Here is a 19,876-nt window from a genome sequence, read left to right as displayed (position 1 = left end):
ATTCCTGCGGCTCGATGGACTTGGAACCCTGGCTTGGTCAAAGCGATGTGTGTGTAAAGTGCCTTAAAGTTGCAGCTGATTTATGACAACCCTGTAGGATTTCCAAGGTAGGAGATGTTCAAAGGTGGTTTTGCCATTGCCTGCCTCTGCATAGCAACCCCTTGGTAGTCTCCCATTCAAATACTAACCAGGACCAAGCCTGGTCAGCCTCCGAGGTGTGATGAGGTCAGGCTAGTCTGGGCCATCCAGGTCAGGGTGGTCAAAGAGATGAAGAATCATTCCATGGGCAAGACTGCTGGAAGGGAAGGGGGCAAGTGAAGGGTAGCCTCTCCTAAAACAAGGTCTGGCAAGCTCAAGCCATCTCTATTCCAACAAGAAAGAAACATGGTAGGGGACCCAAGAAGCCAATGTAGGCGGACAGAGAACTGTGTGATGTGCTAAAGGAGAAAAAAAGAAATGTTCAAGACACGGAGCTAGAAAATGTTACTTGTGATGTTTTTTCATTGCTTACCTAGATGGAAATTGTTGCTCTCAAAGAATGTTGCATTTAAAAAAAATGAAATTTTTAATGTTTAAAATGGTTAAATTTAAAAAAAAAAAATTTAAAAAAATATCTGTGCCAGCTTTCCTGGCTAATTGGTAATGGATTTTGTTTTAATTCTTAATAAAGGTTTTATTTTTATTTTTTTAAAGAAGAGTATCTGCAGGTTGCTAGGCACTGTAGGTCAGCCATCAGAGAGGCCAAAGCTCACAGTGAGCTAAAGCTGGCCAGGAAGGCTCGCTACAACAAGAAAATCTTCTTCGGACATGTGAGGAGCAGACACAAGATAAAAGAGGCGATGGGCCCACTGTTGGGTGAAAATGGAGAATCTTTAATAGAGGAAAGCAGAAAGGTTTAATGCCTATTTTGCCTCAGTTTTTTCCCGGAAGAAGAGAACAGGCTCATGTAGAGATGGTAGTAGGCAAGTCACAGCATCTGGGCTGCTGGTTGACATGGACAGAGAGGTAACTGAGAAGCACCTGGCTGCTCTGAATGAGTACAAATCCCCCAGGCCAGATGATATGCCTTAGTCCATCATCTTCCAGACCTCTTGGAGGACAACATGCCAAGACTGGAGGAGGGCAGATGTTATCCCAATTTTCAAAAAAGGAGGGAGGGATGACCCAGGAAACTAACAGGCCAGTCAGTATGACCTCTGTTACTGACATTTCATCTGAATGGAAGGAGCTGTCCAGCAGGGTGCCACAGGGCTCAGTTTTGAGCCCAGTACTTTTCAATATTGTTATAAATTACCTGGATGTGGGTATGGAGGGGCTACTCATTAAATTTGCAGATGACACCAAATTTGGGGAAGCAGTAAATACCCCATAAGATAGAGACAGAATTCAACGAGAACTGAATACACTGGAAAAGTGGATGGATGTGAACAGGATGCAATTTAAGAAAAGAGAGATTGGATTTATACACTGCCCTTCTCTACCCGAAGGAGTCAGAGCGGCTTACAATCTCCTTTCCCTTCCCCTCCCCACAACAGACACCCTGTGAGGTAGGCGGGGCTGAGAGATCTCTTTCGAGAACTGCCCTTGAGAGAACAGCTCTGAAAGAACTTATGACCCACAGTCACACCAGCAGCTACATGTGGAGGAGTGGGGAATCAAACTCGGTTCTCCCAGATTAGAGCCTGTGCCCCTAACCACTACACCAAACAGGCTTTACAAAGGATAAGTGCCGAGTTCTCCATCTGGGTAATAAAAATGAGGAACATGCATACTGGATGGGGATACGCTTCTGAGTAGCAGTGTGGGTATGGGGTATGGATGGACTGAAAAATATGAGCAGCCAGTGTGATGCGGTGACAAAAAAACCTAATGTGATCTTGGAGTGTATCAACGGAGGCATAACATCCAAATCACAAGAGATCATAGTCCCACTGTACAATGCATTGGTCAGGCCACACCTGGAGTATTGTGTGCAGTTCTGGAGGCCTCACTTCAAAAACGATGTGGACAGAATGGAGTGGGTACAGAGGAGAGTGATGAGGATGATCAGGGGCTTGGAGACCAAGCCCTCTGAGGAAAGGCTGAGGGACTTGGGAATGTTTAGTCTGGAGAAGAGGAGGTTGAGGAGGGCATGATTGCTCCCTTTAAGTATTTGAAGGGCTGTTCCTGTTGGTAGCAGAGGATAAAGTAAAGGTATAGCTTCCATTGCTCGAAAGCCAGTCGAATCCGACTCTAGGGCTGCGGTGCTCATCTCCATTTCCAAGCTGAAGAGCCAGCACTGTCCGAAGACGTTTCCGTGGTCATGTGGCCAGCATGACTAAACGCCAAGGCGCACGGAACGCTGTTACCTGCCCACCGAAGCGGTACCTATTTATCTACTTGCAATTTCTTGCTTTCGAACTGCCAGGATGGCAGGAGCTGGAACCAGACATGGGAGCTCACTCCGTCATGCGGCACTCAGCTGCCTAGGGAGGGGGTGAGCTCACCCTCACTGGCAGTCTTTAAGCAGCAGCTGGTGGAAGGATTAGCTATTGGTAAGCCTATAAATCTTACAGCTCTTATCAACTACTATCTGTAAGTTCTTACAGATTTGAGACCTGGCCGGTTTCGAGAGAAATTGGCTGACTGTTAACTGCATGCACCTGGCAGCCTGAAGAGAGGGCTGCCTGGGGATACTTTCCTCATACAAGGCGGCACGTCGAGTTTCTGTGGGGACGGGACTGAATGAATGCTGCCAATGCAGAAGCAACTCCTCTTCCCTCAGCCTGGAACGACAAGCCACTTTTAAGGAACTTGCCCACAGTTCATGAAACGATTGTTTCTATTATGTCCGTAAGCCAGTCTTTTAATTATTATTTGTCAGTGGCTTCCTTTTTAATTTTTGCTATGGTTTTGTGTTTCAGAATGGTTTCTGCTTTTGCAAACATTTTATGAAACCTGATGTAGTTTTGAATTATTAAATGGTTCTTTTTTGTGCCTTGAGTTACATGTCGAGTCCTTGCATTCCTCCCCCTAGAGATGGACTCAATTCTGACAGCTGGACAAACAGGTTTGCTCAGGGCTCAGGGCTGATTCTGCATTGAGCAGGGGGGTTGGACTAGATGGCCTGTAGGGCCCCTTCCAACTCTGTGATTCTATGATTCTATATACTGGAATTTTATGATTCTATATACTGATGCTATTCTTCTGTTTCTATACGCTCTCTAATGTCAGCTGAATTCAAGAGAACCAGAGCTTTTTACTTCCTTCCTGCCACCTGCATGCTACGAGAAAGGGTCCCTATGTAACGACTGAGAAATTCTTTTACCTGTGTGTCTTCTCTATAGCCTCCTCTTCCAAGCCATCCTCCAGCGTAGCTTCGTGAATCAGTAGAGAAGCATTTTTCCCTGTGCAAGACAACATGGTCAACACGTTTGTGGAATGGAGATTAGACATTTTCAAAGTAGATGTATATCATTATAGAAAGGGACATCTCTTGACTTTCTTCACAACATTCCTTACAATGGATACACTGCAGAAAGGCAGGTAAAAGAGCATCCTAGCTAGCTTTGTGTGGCACAGGCCAGTAGCATTAAACATGGTCTCCTGGAAGACAAAGGTAATAATTGCCTCTCTCACATGCACACCTTCTTGCTTCTTACCAAACTACTCCGGGTTCTTCTCCTTCCTCTCCCCCCTCCCCCAGCAACAGTACAACACAAAACTTACCCATTTCAACTAAAGCTTCACATGGCATAGTGTCACCAGAATAGACGATTTTCCACCCAGACTTGTGGACCACTGACAACGCAAAGGCATTTTTACAATGCCTGACTTCACATGTCTGAAACTGAATAAGACCATAACATGTTAAATCATTAGCATTCCCCTTCAAGTGCTTCTTCTGCTATCTTAACCTGCATCCACCTACCTTTGCAAAGTCATATTTTTCCATAAGTGAATGAATGAATGTCTTTGCTTTAGGTTTAAAGACATCACACCCTTCCATTAAAAACCGGGCAGGAATCATACTGCAAGAAAATGAAAAAGATGCCGCACAGTTAAGCCATAATTACAAAAACAATTGTTTTTTCTAGAATTCCATACCAAAACTCACACTTCAGGATTTCTTTAAAGTTTATTCTTTGAATAATTCCACAGAGTAAATTTTGGGCAAATCACACACGCCTTGGTATCCAGCATGTTAAAATGAATGAGACTGTCAAAAAAACACTGCTTATTGAATAAAACGTTTCAGGGCTCTCTTCTACACAATCTTCTATTCATTTACAGGCCAAAGCAGAATGGAGTTCTCCCTATGCAGCAAAACTTTCAAGCAGTTTCCAGAAAGTAAGTTCATGCACAAGAGTTGTCAGCCATGGATGTTTTTGAACATAATTATCCATCTCTTTGTACCTCAAAATTATTTGAACATAATACACATATTCCAGAGGTTGATAGGTCCTCAACATGGCAAGTGATTGTTTCTCAGGGACTAACATTTACAGCAGCTCACTGGAAACTGCTTGTCTGTGAATCTTTGCCAATACCTGTAGAGACTAGAAAAAGTCAGGACAGAGCCCACAGAGCATTTCCATGTTTGGTGTAGTGGTTAAGTGTGCAGACTCTAATCTGGGAGAACTGGGTTTGATTCCCCACTCCTCCACTTGCACCTGGCTGGATGACCTTGGGCAAGCCATAGTTCTGATAAGAGCTGTAGTTGAAAAAGAGCAGTTTCTGTCAGAGCTCTCTCAGCCCCACCTACCTCACAGGGTGTCTGTTGTGGGGAAGGGAAGGGAAAGGAGTTTGTAAGCTGCTCTGAGACTCCTTTGGGTAGTGAAGGGCAGGGTATTGTCAGCTAGCTGCCATGCTTTCTTTGTTTTCTTTCGTCCCTGACTTTTGCGAAGCCACACATGCTTGCTTTGCTTAGCTAATGTGGGTAACATAACCCCCCCCCCCCGTGCGAACTGGCTCAGCCAGACAGTGCTATCCGTATAACCTTGAAGGGAAGGGAGGGCTCGAATTCCACTACGGGTGTGAATATTTCTGCTCTCAAGGGATTGGGGTGAGTCTCCCGTTCATGATGTAATACCCCACTAGGAGAATTCCCGCACACACGCTTGGATTTCATTTGCTTAGCTAGATGCAGCATCAGAGTATATGTATGGAGCCCCTTGCACTCTTCATTATTCCTGACAATGTACCTGTACCACTTGGCAACAGACCAGTATTCCAATAAAACATAGCCTTTTCAGGAGAGTGTGTTTGGACCTGCTTGCTGTTGACCCTGACAGGTATAAATCCAATCTCCTCTTCTCTTCTCCTTCTATTGCTTTTTGTTATCAGGAACAACCAGCAGTTGCATGGACATAATGCTATGTTGAGATGATCCATGTTGTTAGATACTAAATAAAGACAACTCATCATGCAGAGATGGTCTGCAGTACTTTCTGAAGACCATAATATACAGCTGAAAATGCTAAAGTACAAGAAGCCTCAGGGTGGGGGGGGGGGGGGGGGGGGACACAATGCCAAACCATTGAATAAGCTACAAAATTGTTTCATCACTTCTGTCTCAGATTACTTGTCCTCACAGGAAGTTTGTAATGAGAATGTCACTTTCTCCAAGGAAGAATGTGCTCTGAAGTCCTCCAAGTGTGCCACACAAGCGAGCCTATATTTATGGAGGAAGTGATTATAATGATTATATACCCTCTTGTTCTTACTTGCAGCTACTCTTGGATCTTGAGGAGACTATAAACTTAAACAGTTACACACAGCCATGAATGAACAAGTAAATATGTTGAAGATAGCTTAAGAGAGATGGGAAAGATTCCTCAGAGGCAGAAGAGATACTTGAGCAATTTGTGACAATAAGACATAGTACAGAACAGTAACTGTGTTTCTGCTACATGCATACCATGTACTGCAATAAAAAGGTGGCAGCTATAGCGAACAGGTAACAGACAAGGATAGTTCAGTACTTCACACTACACCAAAATACATGGCTGTACAACTCACTTCATGTGCCCTAGGATTTCTTGGCAATGGTCATTGTACTGATGCAACCATGTCATGATCTGTGTGGGAGCAACCAGAAACAGTGGGCTGTAGGGCTGACCCTTGGACATCTGAGAGCAGAAAGGAGAAAAGATGATGGGAGACAATGGCAGAGTTATGCAACAGAGACAGCAGATCCAAGAGCAGGGACCAACCCTGGTACACAGTACTGCTGATCCACTAAAATCTCCACAACCTAGCAAAGCCCAATTTTTTTTCTTTAAAGCATTACTTACGAATGCACGATGTCTCTGCAACAAGATATTCAATAAGCCCTAGGAAACAGAAGAATAGCTAATGATAAAGAAACAGCAGCCAGTTCCTTACACCTCTCCTCAAACAACTATAAGAATGACCTGAGTACAATAGCAGTTCAATTCTTATTTGCTTTTTCATATAGTGTTATTAGACATACTTTCCAATACATTTTATACTACTCTTCCTAATATATTCAGGGCCTCATGCATTGATCCACACAACATTCCAGTGAGGTAGTTAGGCTAAGAGAGTATGTTACTTCTCAGCCTGTGACCTTAGCAACAGAGTGGGATTTGAACCCACATTTCCCCAGATCTTGGCTGGCACTTCTGCAACACTGGTGCCCAACCACTCAGTTCCTTCTACAGAAGAGGTTATGACATGCTGTCATGCAAAGTGTTTTCAGAATGCTAAGGATTGTACAAAGGAAAGGAGAAAAATGACCAGAGTCTGTGGAGGTCTTCAGTTACAAAACAAAACAAAACGAACTGCAGCCTGCTTTGGCGGGGAGGGCAGGGTAAAAGTCGAAATAATTAATTCATTAATTAATTAATTCTTGCTGTCAGATACCATTTCAGATAGGTCAGCAAATTTGGGCAATGCAATCTCAGTTTTTTTCATAGTGAGTTTACCACAATGAAGAACTAGCGATATGGTGTGACGTAGGTATGCTTCAGATGCAGTGAACATCATGGCTTGTTGCATAAACAAATGTGGGGCTTGCATGCTCCCCCCTCCCTTTGCGGGCAGTAGGTATAAGGAAAGACTTCTGCAAACTATTGTTTGTCAGGGCATCTGGACCGCCAAATAAGGTTTGCTCTGTGATGTCTGCTAGGCATATGCAGTGATCAACTCTGGCACATGGCAAAAGCAGGAAGAGTTCACTAGATCACCATGCACAAAGGGATGAGGGAAAACACTTGTCCAAGGATCCTCCTGACTTATTCTCATAACTGTTGCAACCACTGCAGTGTTGTGCTTAGGGTGCCAGACTAGGACCTGGGAGACCCAAGTTCGAATCCCCACTCTACCATGGAAACTCTTTGGGTGATCTTAGGCCAGTCAAACATTCTAAAGTCCAACCTACTTCACAGGTTTGTTGCTGTGAAGATAAAATGGGGGGTGGGGGTGTTAAATGCTAGCTTAGGTGTCCATTGGAGAGAAAAGCAGCATACAAATATCTAAATTTCTTTAAAAACCTGGTTCATCATTATGTCTATACTATTCCTTTATGTTGGAAAGAAATGAGAATAGGAAGAATCATGATATAAGAGACACTTTCCTGAGGATAATGACACAATGTAAAATGGTGGAGAATGCCCACCCCAATACAATACTCACTGTATGGTGATCTGCGTGTATATGAGATACAAACACAGCTGCAATGTTGCACAGGATTTGGTCAACATCATCTCCATAATGGCGGCAAAGCTGGCCAAAAGTTCCTTCCCCACAATCCAGAATCAGAGACTGGGTGGCGCTAGCGAGAGAAGCAGATGCAAGTTTGTATTACAAGTACCAGTGACAGTATAAAGACATATTTCACCCAAGCAGGCAAACAACTACATTTTGCAGAGTTTAGAATGCACCTTTGCTCTCTCATCATGTTATGCAGTGGGGAAAAACCAAAAGGTTCACACAACTCATTTTGTCTCTTATGAGCAATCTTTGTGAATACAGAAGAGAATCAAAGTTTTAAAATAACTGATCATCAATTATTTGTTACAAGCCAAGGGGCTTTGCCACTAATTAGGTGAGGAGACCAAGCAGGTCAGTTTCAGAGGGACATATAATGCTGTGCTAGGCACCTACAACAGACACCTGAAGAAAAACCAAAGCCTCTGTTACAAAAGGGACTGCACGACTGTGTTTGAGGAGCACTTACTTCTATTAAAAATTAATGCAGCACCTTTCCGACCTAGCGGGCAATACGTTAACCCAATAAGACACACATTAAGGAACATGCCAAAAATGCTTGTTGGGAACCCATCATTTACACACTCCAAGATCCACATCTTTCTCTCCCCAAAAGACTATTGCCTTCACCCACGCACAGACACCACACCACATCCTACTATATACCTGACATTTATCAATGTTGAGCTGACATTCCGTATTTTCATTGGGACTGCAGAGCCAGTTCCTAAAAATACAACTTCTGGATACCGATCCATATTTCCTAGAACAAACAGAAAAAGCTCTTGAATGCCTGCAAACCAGAGTCCTGCATTATCACCACCTATCAAGATTAAACAAAGCCTTATTAAGTGAGGGGGAAAAACATAAAAGCAAACTAGGGATTCAAACTGAAGTAAGAGAATTACGGTAACTTGGTTGGCCAAGTAGCAAATTTAAAAGTACACTGGGGAAAGGAATCAAAGCCACAGTGGCCATCTTTCTATCTCTCTACTTTTGCTACAAAAGTGGAACAGGACACACCAGAAAGAACAAGGGTGGAACAGTAAGTACTAAAAAATCCAACAGTTGTCAAAGTGATGATCTCTAAGTAACTGCAGCTCACATAGTAGAACTTTCTAGTGAAAGAAAATGCAGCTTTCAGTTTGCTTTTAAACTTCCCCTTGTTATGGAGTAAATATGCAGGATCCCATAGTGCTATTAATAGTACAACAAAAATGTGCCTCCTAAACATCAACCTCTTTTATGTCACAAAATTCCAGTTTGTTCACAATGCCCGTTTTAGCAAAAGCATATGCATATTACCATTCACCCCCCCCCCAAGCCCTCATTCATTTCTTGTTGACAGACTACAGCAGCAAATTTTTACAAGCACAAATCAACAAGAAAGGTTAGGCAAATATATCCCCACACAAAAGGGAAGAAAACACAGGAATCTGTTGTGCTCTGTACTCCCAAAAGATTTGAAATCCAACTATCATGGGAAACAAACTTAAAAAGAAAGAAAGGCAGCTGGAATCTGCTTATTCTGACCATCAATTCAATGGCAAAGAACAAGCTTTTAGTCACTGTATCTGAGTAAGTGTTAGAGACTAGCAGGTTCCAACAGGTTTTGTTTGTTTTCACAGCACTGAGAGGTCAGGTGCCCTGAGCACTACATTTCCCAGGGTGCTGCAGAAGTTGTTAAAACATCTGAGGTGCCTGGGAAGGGGAAGGGGGATTCTCTATGCATACTCACCAGTCCAGCTCACCAGCCACCACAGCAGCAACACACTGTACAGTTAAGAGGGAATTCTTCTCTGGCTCAGGTATACAATCTGAGCTACAGAAGAACAGGGCCTATAAATACTAACTTTCAAATGTGAAGCTAAGAATTGAGATGCCAAAGCTCATACGTCGAAGCACAGAAATACAAGTTCCTGCAGCAACTAAAACTTATCATGAATGAAACATGCAATCTCCCTTCCACACTGGTGTTCAAGCATAAGACAGACAGTTTGTTCACCTGATGATGCCAGTTTGCCTTGTAAGCTCTCTCTGCACTTCTGCACAGTCTCCTGGAAGTCAGGCAGCTCCAGGGCTTCAGCTATAAACTCAGCAGAATTGTAAGCAGTAACAGCCTCTCTGGAAGAAAGAGGAGTCAGGATGGAAGCAAAAAACATCTTCATTTGTCAGGACAGAGCATTTCAATTTTTTGCAAGCCAATATTGCTCTTTCTATTGAGGTAAAACACCAACCCTCAGAAAGTATTTGTTCCTTTCACCCAAGTATATCAGGTACTCTACACACAATCCTGTAGAAATCAATACATCAGTAAAGAGTACAGCTCAAAACATGGTTCTCTTTTAAACTATTCACACACATACCCCCAACCCACGTTTTTGTGTAACGGGGCTATGTGGCACACCGTCATTTCCTCACAGAACCAGACAGCCTGCCATATCATCATTGCAGCTCTGTTGAGAAGAGTCTTGAAAGGAGCCCATCATTTGAGATTACAAGCAATGATGAGGGATGAATGAAATCTCTCAAGACACGGAACTACCAGGGCTTCATATCTGCATTCTCCCAGCCCCACAGCCAGAAAATTTTCAGCTGGGGGAGGGGGGGTCATGTCCCAGATGTGGTGATGTCACTTGTAACATCACTCAGAAGTGACTCTCCTTCTCCCTCTCCATTTGTGGAGGAACCTCCTGCGCGCTGGGAACAGAGAGAGAGAGGAGAGCCAAGGAGGCAGGCAGGCAGGGCTGCGGGCAGCAAATAGAAAGAGGCATCATGACACCTCTTTCTGCCCGCCGCCTACAACCCTGTCTGCCTGCCTCCTCAGCTCTCCCGCCCTGGCACCTCACTGTGCCTGCACCAGCCAGCCCAGCTGCTATGCTGCTGCTGAGGGAGAGTTGAAGCGAGCCATTCCCTATGCCTTGTGTGGCGGGGAGGTGAGCTAGTGCTGCCTCTTGCTCCTCTTACTCTTGAGGAGAAAGGAGCAGAACCACGAGCTCACCTCCACCAGAGGCATAGAGAATGGCCTGCCCTGGCATCTCACTGCTCCTCACCAGCTCTTCCTGCTGCAGCCGAGCAGGAAGAGCTAGTGAGATTGCAGCGGGCAGGATAAGGAGTGTGGTGCACCGGGGGTGGGGGTCTGTGGCTCATCCGTGGGGGAGACCACCCCCAAATGCCCCCCAAGGCTATGGGCCTGATTCTCCCCCTGTATTCTGTAACATCTAGTTTAACACAGGACATGTAAATCACACTGTTGCCCAGACGCATCACCCAATGACAACATACCATCCGTACCCATAACCATCAGCCATACACATAACTGTGCATATCACTTACTACATTATGTCAAACTAGACATTATGAGAAAGAGGGACAAATGAGACAAAGAAGTGTTCCTTGGGTTGGATCCTATCGTTTCATTCTGCCAGCGACCACCTCTTCCTCTACAGTGAGGTGCTCTCCAGAAACAGAGAGCTCTCAGCATCCATGCCGGCGCAGCAGAGGAACACACAGGCCCAAATGGAATGAAATGGTAGGATTCAACCCACTGGGGTAACATCCGCTTCTCCCCATCAGATGCTATCGTGTAAGAGAAAAAGGCCTTACCACTCTCCACCTCCACCCAAAAAAGAACGTTTAAGAGCCCACCAACCTCTGCCACTCTAGCTTGGGCCTCAGCTGGTATTTGAGGAGGCACTCTCCTCGCATAACAGGCACACTGAATGTAGCTTCTTCTTTCTGATGGATGGACAAGACAGGGAAAAAAATTAAATATGTTCCCACACCTAGTGAGAAAGGCATGCCCTTCCAGACAGGCCAAGATTTTACCTTGCTCTGGTAGCTGGAGAGTAACGGGAAGATCTCTGGATGGATGAGGTTGAGCTGGGTTTGGATTTTGTGGCTGCGGAGATTGTGCACTGACTGGGAGTTCTCATTGAGAATTAAGTGCTGAGTATCAGCTCCAAAACTGGTGGAACAAGCAGCAATGATGAGTGTCTGATTTCAATTAAAACCTGATGTCAGTGCCAGAGTTTTGTGGGGCACACCACTTATAAATAGCACAGTCATAGTTCCTACTGCTTACAACACAATTCGGCTACATGGTCTGCTCCCTATTTTTTTTTTTTTAAGAATATGCTGTCTTTCCCGCCAATCAGGGTCCACAAGGTCCACATAAAAACATTACAACATTTAAGCAATTAAAATTATTAAAATGCTATCAAAAACACAAACACAGAGAACTAGAAGGGCCAAAAACCATTACTGGGGGTATGCCAGATAGAACAAAAAGGTCTTCATCTACTGGCAAAAGATACTGATAGAGACAGACAAATCTCCCTGGGAGAGAGTTCCAAAGTTTTGGTGACACAACAGGAAAGGCCCTTTTGTCAGGTTGCCACCCATTTAGCCTGAGATAGTGGAGGAAACTGAAGCAGGGCCCTCGAGGATGACTGGAGTGAGCAGGTATGCTGGTATGGGAGAAGGCGGTTCTTAATGTAAGTTGGTCCCAGGCTGTACAGGGCTTTAAAGGTCAACATCAGCACCTTGAAGCAAATTTGCCCAGAAGCGAATTGGAAGCCACTGCAGGTGCAACAAGACTGCAGTGATAATGGTTCCTCCAACCCTCTCCAGTCAACATTCTAGCTGCCGCATTCTGTACCACCAGCCCTACCATGCTCTCACTTTTCACACACATCTTTTCCTGGTATGAATTATGCTAGGATAAGTTGGTTTGTTTTTTCAGGGCAGAGGTTGCTCGTTCCCTGACTAGTGCTATTTTTTAATCTCTCCTTTGAGTTGTGTTAATGAACACTTACACAGTGAACAGCACAATTATTACGGTTGCATAGCTCCAGGTGAGACCTGAAGATCTCCCAGAATTACAACTTATCTCCAGAGACTACAGTGATCAGATCCTCTGGAGGAAATGACTGCTTTGGAGGGCATATTCTGTGGCATTATACCGCACTGAGGTCCCTCCCCTCTTCAGGCTCCACCCTCAAATCTCCAGAAGTTTCCTAACACACAGCTGGTAACCCTAACAATTATGCTAGTAAGGGAAAAGACCAGACACAGGCAGGATTACAGATATGAAAGGTTCCACTCATGCAAGTTACACTTTCTGATTTGTAGGATTTTCACCCATACAGAACTGCCTGCAAAGCAAGGAAATTTCAGAGCTGGCACACTGCAGTGGCCGGTAAGACCCTCTTTTACTGCAGTCCTGAACTCACTACATGACCGTAGTGCTCACTTTCCCCAGTCCCAGTCTGCTCCCCCCATCTGCAAAAGCACTGACTTAACAAACATAGGAGTTGTAAAGATCACTGAGATAATGGATGAGAAGCACGTTCAACACTCAAAAAGCATTATATGAATGCTAAATGTGGCCATTATCCTTTCAGCCAGCACCATATCACAATTAGCCACTTCAACACAGATATGAAGTTAACACATGATGATGAAATCCCATATGTGCCTGTGACCCAACTCCAGCCCAGCTCAGCAAGACTGCTTGTCAACTGAATGTTACATACTATGCACAAACCTTTCTAGCCACTGCTTATACCGACTGTCCTGTAAAACAGGCTCTGGGGTTATGTGGACAACCAAAGCCACAGGATTCTCCTGCTTCCCTTCTTGATATCTGCAACAAAGCATTTAATGTGTAAGTAGTCATGCTGAGACTGTGGAGCGGCCACATACTCTCAAGATGAATGAGACAACTGGAAGGGGGGGCAGGGAGGCACACAACTCATGGGAGGAACAGGATCCTGGATGTGGTGGTGGCTTCCTCCCTCACCAGCCAATATCTGGCTAGGTCAAACACCTTTAACTGTATGCCACTAAAAATCATTCGGGTATGTTGTAGGGCTCTCTTTCCGTTATGCTCCTGCAGAGTGCAGGGGGTTGGACTAGATGACCTGCAAGATCCCTTCCAACTCTAACATTCTATGATTCTATGATTACCAGCACAAGGGTGGCAGGAAATGCCGCAGTTAACCCCTCCCAAATCTTGACTATAAAGACATGTCCCCATCTCAGCCATACCCTCGCAATGTAGCATTTTCACAGACTGCATCTACAAAGCCTTCATGAGGACACTCCACAACAATGAAGACTGCACCTGGGTCTGGAGGGGTGCAAAGTTCTTCAGCCAAGATCTGCAACAAAGCACAGAGATTAGCGTTGTGATGGATGCACAAAGTCCCCTTTCGGTCAGTCACCAATCTCACATATGAAGAACAGCTAACAGACAATCAAGGCCCATAGATGGCTGAAGACGCCAGATAGGCAGGGGAAGTTGTCAAGAATTTTGGTTCATTCAAAATGGAGTTCTGTTCTAACAGTGTGGTTCAGTTTGGCTGTGGCCTGAGTTTGTTAAAATTATTGGATCTATGTCTCCAGAGTTTCACACAGACATGCCATGAGAGGGTGGAATGACCTTGAACCTGCAAGATAACATGTTCTTCAGCTTTGGCTCTTCAATTACCATTCCATTTCAATTAAGTCCTGTGAGAGACGGGGTGATGTGAAGCTGCAGATCATACCACTTGCTCTTCTGACATGACCAGAGAACCAATGAAATCATCCTTTTGTAGGCCTACCTATAACTATGCAACATTGCTTGAACCCTAGTTAATCCTGGTAAGGTCAGGAGTTTGTCCTTTGACTCCTGACCGGAAGAACAGAGAAGGACTGGTGGTAGCCTACCCAGGTTATAGGTGCACAGGTGCCTTTAACACCTCTTGTAGTTTCTAGCTAGCCAGCCTCTCAGGGGGAAAGTCTTCAGTCTAGGTTGGGCAGGGAACACTTTTTTAACAGAAGTGACAGAAAAAATTCTGCTACACTGTCAGCTCAGATCACACAGGGTTTTTGTCTCCAGAGTATTAGGTGGGAAAGAACCCATCCCCAGGAAACTGCCTAGGTCTCTCACAATGAGTGCAAGCAGGCGAAATCAGTGAATAGTTGGAGACTGGCTTTTCAGCCTATCCCTCTGTATGCACAAATACTTTCTTGGGAGACTTTGGAAGTCTCAATATCTTTTATGGAAAAGCAAAATAGCACAGTGAACACTTTAGGAAGAGACTGTAGTGTCTCAGCACCAAGTTCTGTGGGAAACTGGTTAAAGATATGAGGTTTCTGGGAAGAGCTCACATTGATACTGTGAGAATCGGAGTCTCAGGGAAAGCTAGCATTCCCCTAAAGAATACAAGCTTGAGTGATTACTGTTCTGCAGGAACTGACAACCAAAACATAAATTAATGCATCTAGCAAAAGCTGTGTGCTACGTGTTAATAGTTTTAAAGCCTCTTTACTGAATACCCTTATTTCCCCTGTCCCTGGTAGTGAACATAAATTATTTTTCTCATATTTCTCATATGAAATAACTGCACTTAAGAGGACCACTTGAGTTCAGTGTGTCAACAGAAGGCTGGGGTAGAGACCACTCTAGTCAAACTACACAGCACACTACCTCTGTTTAAATGGACTTAAAACCCCAATCTTCACAAGTGTATACTACAAATGTTCATAAAATCTGCTGTACTACTACACGGTGCGTACTAGTATGGATGGACAAGCTATTTATATTCTGCTGGAGAATACTATAACCATGTCCCAACAATGGTATACTTGAGCTCCAAAACAGGAAATTTGACAGAGGCAGGCAATGGCAAACAACCTCTGAAACATCTCTTGCCTTAAAAATAAGTCTAGCATGCCACCTAGTGGTGATTAACACTAAAGAGCTAGAACTTCTGGCTGCCAGACAATCTTCAGATCTCCTAGCTATACTACACACACTGCCATACAATGATAATAACAACCACCACCCAGCACAACCTCAACAATTCAGAGATTCCCACTGACAGAGTGGAATAAAAACAAACAAATGCTTCACATGGTGCTTCTTCACACTTATCAAGTATAAGTCCTGCTTGGTTATATCCATGATGTAATAACTAAAAGCTAAAAACACAATCAGATACCTCTGAGTAAAACAATTCCCTGGGAAACTTAATGGGGATGGAACAGAATTTATATGGTTCTATTAACATACACACTGTAGTATGCAAGCCACCTTGGCCTCACATGTCAGGAAAAATGGTTTCTAGGTTTTTATTTAAAAATACCTCTTTGCCTTCAAATATGACACTCTTTCCTTCCTTTACTGCTGCAATGATCGGGGCAATTGCTGCTGTGCCCCTACAAGAGATAATTAAAAAATTCAGCCAGCCATAAAGGTATGGGATGCTCTTGTCTACAAAAGATTACTGGAAAATATTCTGTACTTACACAGGCAAGCCAAGATCCTTTGCTTTAAGCACCAGAAAGTTCCCTTTCTTTGGATGGAGCTGTGGGTAAGCAATATTCATTTCATCACTTCTTCCTGGCAATGTTTTAAGTTACTTGAAAGGGTAAGAAACAAGCTGACATCACATCAGACAACCCCCCCCCAAAAAAGTCCCCAAAATATCTCTCAACCAACTGAACTTATTAGAACCACCAGATTAAAAAGTAAAAGCTGAAAATGCATCGAAATTTCCTCCCAACAGGCAGCCGTGTTTCAAACAGACTCATAACCAAGCAGTGTAATACTTTCAATGAACAGCACCTTTTTGGAAACTACTGTTTTTCAATACGTTAAGTTTTCGTGCTATTCAAATCAGATTTCCTTAAAAACAGACTAAAGACAGCAGCTTTGTACTTCTTTGAACAAGAAGTACAAACAAGACAGTATAGGAAGATAGGGAAAGTGTGCAATAAAGATGCACCCTGAGTTCTCTAGGTCTACTGAAGCACTAGCCAGGAAGCAAAAACATTACCCAGGAAGCTTGACTTTATTAGAAAATTATTCTCAAGGAAGATACCATTGACCTTGTTTGTAAAACAGAAGCATTACAACAATTGCGAGATCTTATTCTTAAGAACAACTCTTACCTTACAAATAAATGCAACAACTAAAGATGGATCCCTTTGGCCGACTTGTCTGCCACCATCTTAAAAACACAAACGTGCACATCAAAAACAAAGCACAGATGATTTCATATTCAGGGTGTTTGCACAACTTTAAAATTACAAGCACCCATCCTCTGCCCACAGAAAAACACATCAACATGCTAATCAGAATGCCATAATACTCAGTTGATATCATCTTATCAAACTTCCAAAAATCCACTTAAATCATTCCCCTCCGAGAAGGATAACGAAACAACCAACCAACCAACAACCAATCATAAGGCAATCCACCACTGAAGCTTAGTTAAAAGAAACTGACAAGTGGATGCAAACATACCAGAGAAAATTCCTTAAACTGTTGTGCCATCTTCCAACCTACAGCCTGGAAATACTCGACTAAATCATGTGTACTTCCATGCTGGGCCCCAAACTATTATTTTGGAAGTCACTGAGAAGCAAGGCTCCCTCACCCATCTTATCAGGGGATGTTTTACTTCTGTCATCCCTTCGGTACTCCTGCTCCCTAGAGGGAGATCCTGGTCCCAAGTTATGCATTTGGTCATCTGCTGGTGATGCTGATTCAGAACACGTAAGCTCCCTTTGGTTATTTATGGGCTTCTTTCCTATTTCAGGAATATAGGGGAGGAAAAAAAGATTAAGAAGAAACGCACGCATATTCCCTCATTTCCAAGGAATATTATTTAAACCACAAACAACTTCTTTCCTTAACCTTGCTCATTCTACTTTGTCCTTTTGTGAACATCTTCATGTAGATGCAAGACATTTAACAGCAGATAGTAAACTGCTCAAAGACAAACTTCATTTCTGACTCCCAGCACAATAATCCTATTGTTGATTCCGAAATAGCTAGATTATTTATTTATTTTATTTCACTTGTACCCCCACCTTCCCCGCAAGTGGACTCAGGGCGGCTTACATAGGCACAACTGTGCAATAAAATACAACAGGATTAAAACAGTTAAGGCACCAAGTGCAATAAAAATAGGACAGTTTCTCAGCATAAACACTTATTTTAATTTTGATACTGTAAGTATGTGGGTAGAACACAGTACAAAGCCTACGTCAAGTACAGACTTAGGGTTTTTTCAGAATTTTATTAGTTTATGCACAGAGAAAGGGAAAGGGGAAAGAAGGGAAAAGGAAAGATATAGAAATATATATATATAAATACAATTTAACATTCTGCATGCAAATCTTCTCATTAGAGCTTCACAACTACTATATCCCTCATTCTTGTTATTCTTCATTTAATCTTATTTTCTCAGTACTTAAGTTTTAGCCAGTCATAAAACACCCTCCACGGTCCCATAAATTCCTCTTCCATTTTTCCCTTTAATATATTTGTAAATCTGTCCATTTCAGCACATTCCATAATCTTCATTATCAACTCATACAGCGTTGGGATCTTCAGTGTCCTCCATGTCATTGCAAATAAAATTCTGGCTGCTGTTATCAGGCCTCGTTTCACCTCAGAGCTCACCAGAGCAACGCTCCAGCAGAGAGGAGGCCAGGGGGCGGGGACATGTAGCAAGCCCCGCCCCCTGCTCCCAGCAGCCCTCCCCTCAGTCGGCAGGGAGATGAAAGAAGAAGTAAGGTAAGTTGTGGATTCCCCCCGTCTTTCTATGCCCTGGAAAGCCCTCCCCAACCTCCCTGTCTTCACAGGGTCGCGCTAAAGCACGGGGTCCTGGAAAGCCCTCCCCGCTTCCGGTTTTCGGCAACTCATGAACACACTCCCTCAAGCTCTGATGGGTCAGATTTGGATTGAGGCTGCAGGGAGGGGGTTCGGAAGCCTTCGAGCCCCCCCTGAAGCTCTTGTGGGGAGCTTCTAGCCTGGAGCGCTGGAGGAGCCACTCCCAAAGCCGCAGCTGAAGGATTGAGGCTCTTTTTAGCTCCTTAAGGTCCCGCTGCCCCCAGGCCAGTAATGGTGACCAGAGACATTACTGGACCAGAGTCTGCAAGGACTTAAGCAAAAGGACTCTCCCTACGGGATGACACCCAACAGGAAAAAAAATAGTGAGTGAACAAGTTTCAAAAGAAGGACAAAAGTAAAGAGGGTGGAGGAACTGACAGTGAGACGGCAAAGGCCCATAGAGAAGGAGGGGGGACTCTTGGGAGGAAGAACCCTATCCTACAGCGCAGAAAGCAGCGCAATGGGAAGCAAGTCGACAATAAACTGTTAGAAACCCACCCAACCCAAGTGGATCGCAGTGGGGCTCGTTATTCAGTCCAGAGAAAAACCTTAGAACTTTTAAGAACTTTTACCTTAATGCAAACAATGTCGCAGCGAAGGGGAAAAATGGCATCCAGAGGCAGAGGCACCACAGGAAGCGCCAGCACAGCATCAACGGTCACAAGACCGGAAACTACCACTGATTTAGCTGGTATGATTTCTGAAGCCTTGCGCGCCCTGCTGGATCAGCTGGCGAATCTCAATAAGAAATTTGATGATTTGCAGAAGGAGCTGAAGGAGACCAAAGACAAATCAGAGAAGACGGTCAAAAAGCTAAAAAAGGTTGAAACTAAAACCAAAGAGATGGATCAAAGAATGGACACTGCTGATAAAGAAAGAGCTTCTGAAAAACAACAATTACTACAACTGCAAGTGGAAAGATCCCTATATGTTTTAAGATTTCAAGGGGTACCGGAAAAAAGATGAAAATTTAAGAGAAATCCTAAGTGAAGCATTGCCCTCTCTGATCAACAGCAAACCTGAAATATTACAAGCGGACATAGACATGATTTATAGAACTTATTCAGAGTTTGTAGGAAAAAATAATCTTCCAGGGGAAATATTTGTTACATTTGCAAAAAGATCAACAAGAGACTCGATACTTAAAGCTTCTACTGCCACAACATTAAAAATCCAAGAGGAAGAGATAAAAATACTGAAAGATGTTTCATTTGAAATATGTAAGAAGAAGAAGCAATACAGAAACATCACAACATTCCTTCAAAAGAACAATGTCCAATACCGATGGATTTTACCAGAAGGTCTTATAGTTAACTACAAAGAGAAGAAGGAAAAGACTGACTCTCTCTCTAAAGCAGAATCATTCCTGAAGCAGCATCAAACTCCGACAAAAAAAGAAAAGAAAATAAGCAGAGGAAAAGAAGGCGACAGAAGAAAACAGCGAACATCAGGCATCAGCCACTGACAGCTCCTCATCTACCTCAGTGTCGC

At 43.7% G+C, this 19,876-nt stretch overlaps 1 protein-coding gene across 2 annotated transcripts in view; it reads right to left on the bottom strand.

Annotated features, from left to right (window-relative positions):
• ELAC2 (elaC ribonuclease Z 2) overlaps positions 1-19,876 on the bottom strand; it is a 31,800-nt gene that overhangs the window by 3,916 nt on the left and 8,008 nt on the right. The window contains exons 7-22 of one of the 2 annotated variants that reach the window (XM_015424888.1): positions 17,145-17,297; positions 16,657-16,715; positions 16,012-16,070; positions 15,849-15,921; positions 13,765-13,877; positions 13,262-13,360; positions 11,542-11,680; positions 11,366-11,451; positions 9,719-9,837; positions 8,380-8,476; positions 7,639-7,777; positions 6,276-6,314; positions 6,001-6,110; positions 3,911-4,010; positions 3,709-3,829; positions 3,308-3,386 (exon numbers count right to left, since the gene is read on the bottom strand). In XM_015424888.1, coding sequence (XP_015280374.1) covers positions 3,308-3,386; positions 3,709-3,829; positions 3,911-4,010; positions 6,001-6,110; positions 6,276-6,314; positions 7,639-7,777; positions 8,380-8,476; positions 9,719-9,837; positions 11,366-11,451; positions 11,542-11,680; positions 13,262-13,360; positions 13,765-13,877; positions 15,849-15,921; positions 16,012-16,070; positions 16,657-16,715; positions 17,145-17,297 — 1,585 coding nt within the window. The remainder of the gene's footprint in view (positions 1-3,307; positions 3,387-3,708; positions 3,830-3,910; positions 4,011-6,000; positions 6,111-6,275; positions 6,315-7,638; positions 7,778-8,379; positions 8,477-9,718; positions 9,838-11,365; positions 11,452-11,541; positions 11,681-13,261; positions 13,361-13,764; positions 13,878-15,848; positions 15,922-16,011; positions 16,071-16,656; positions 16,716-17,144; positions 17,298-19,876) is intronic. The other variant, XM_015424889.1, reaches the window with a different exon arrangement.

Source organism: Gekko japonicus, unplaced genomic scaffold (assembly GCF_001447785.1).
Source record: "Gekko japonicus isolate JY-2015 unplaced genomic scaffold, Gekko_japonicus_V1.1 scaffold1387, whole genome shotgun sequence".
NCBI classification, from domain to species: Eukaryota; Metazoa; Chordata; class Lepidosauria; order Squamata; family Gekkonidae; genus Gekko; species Gekko japonicus.
This window is presented reverse-complemented; position numbering and strand designations above follow the sequence as displayed.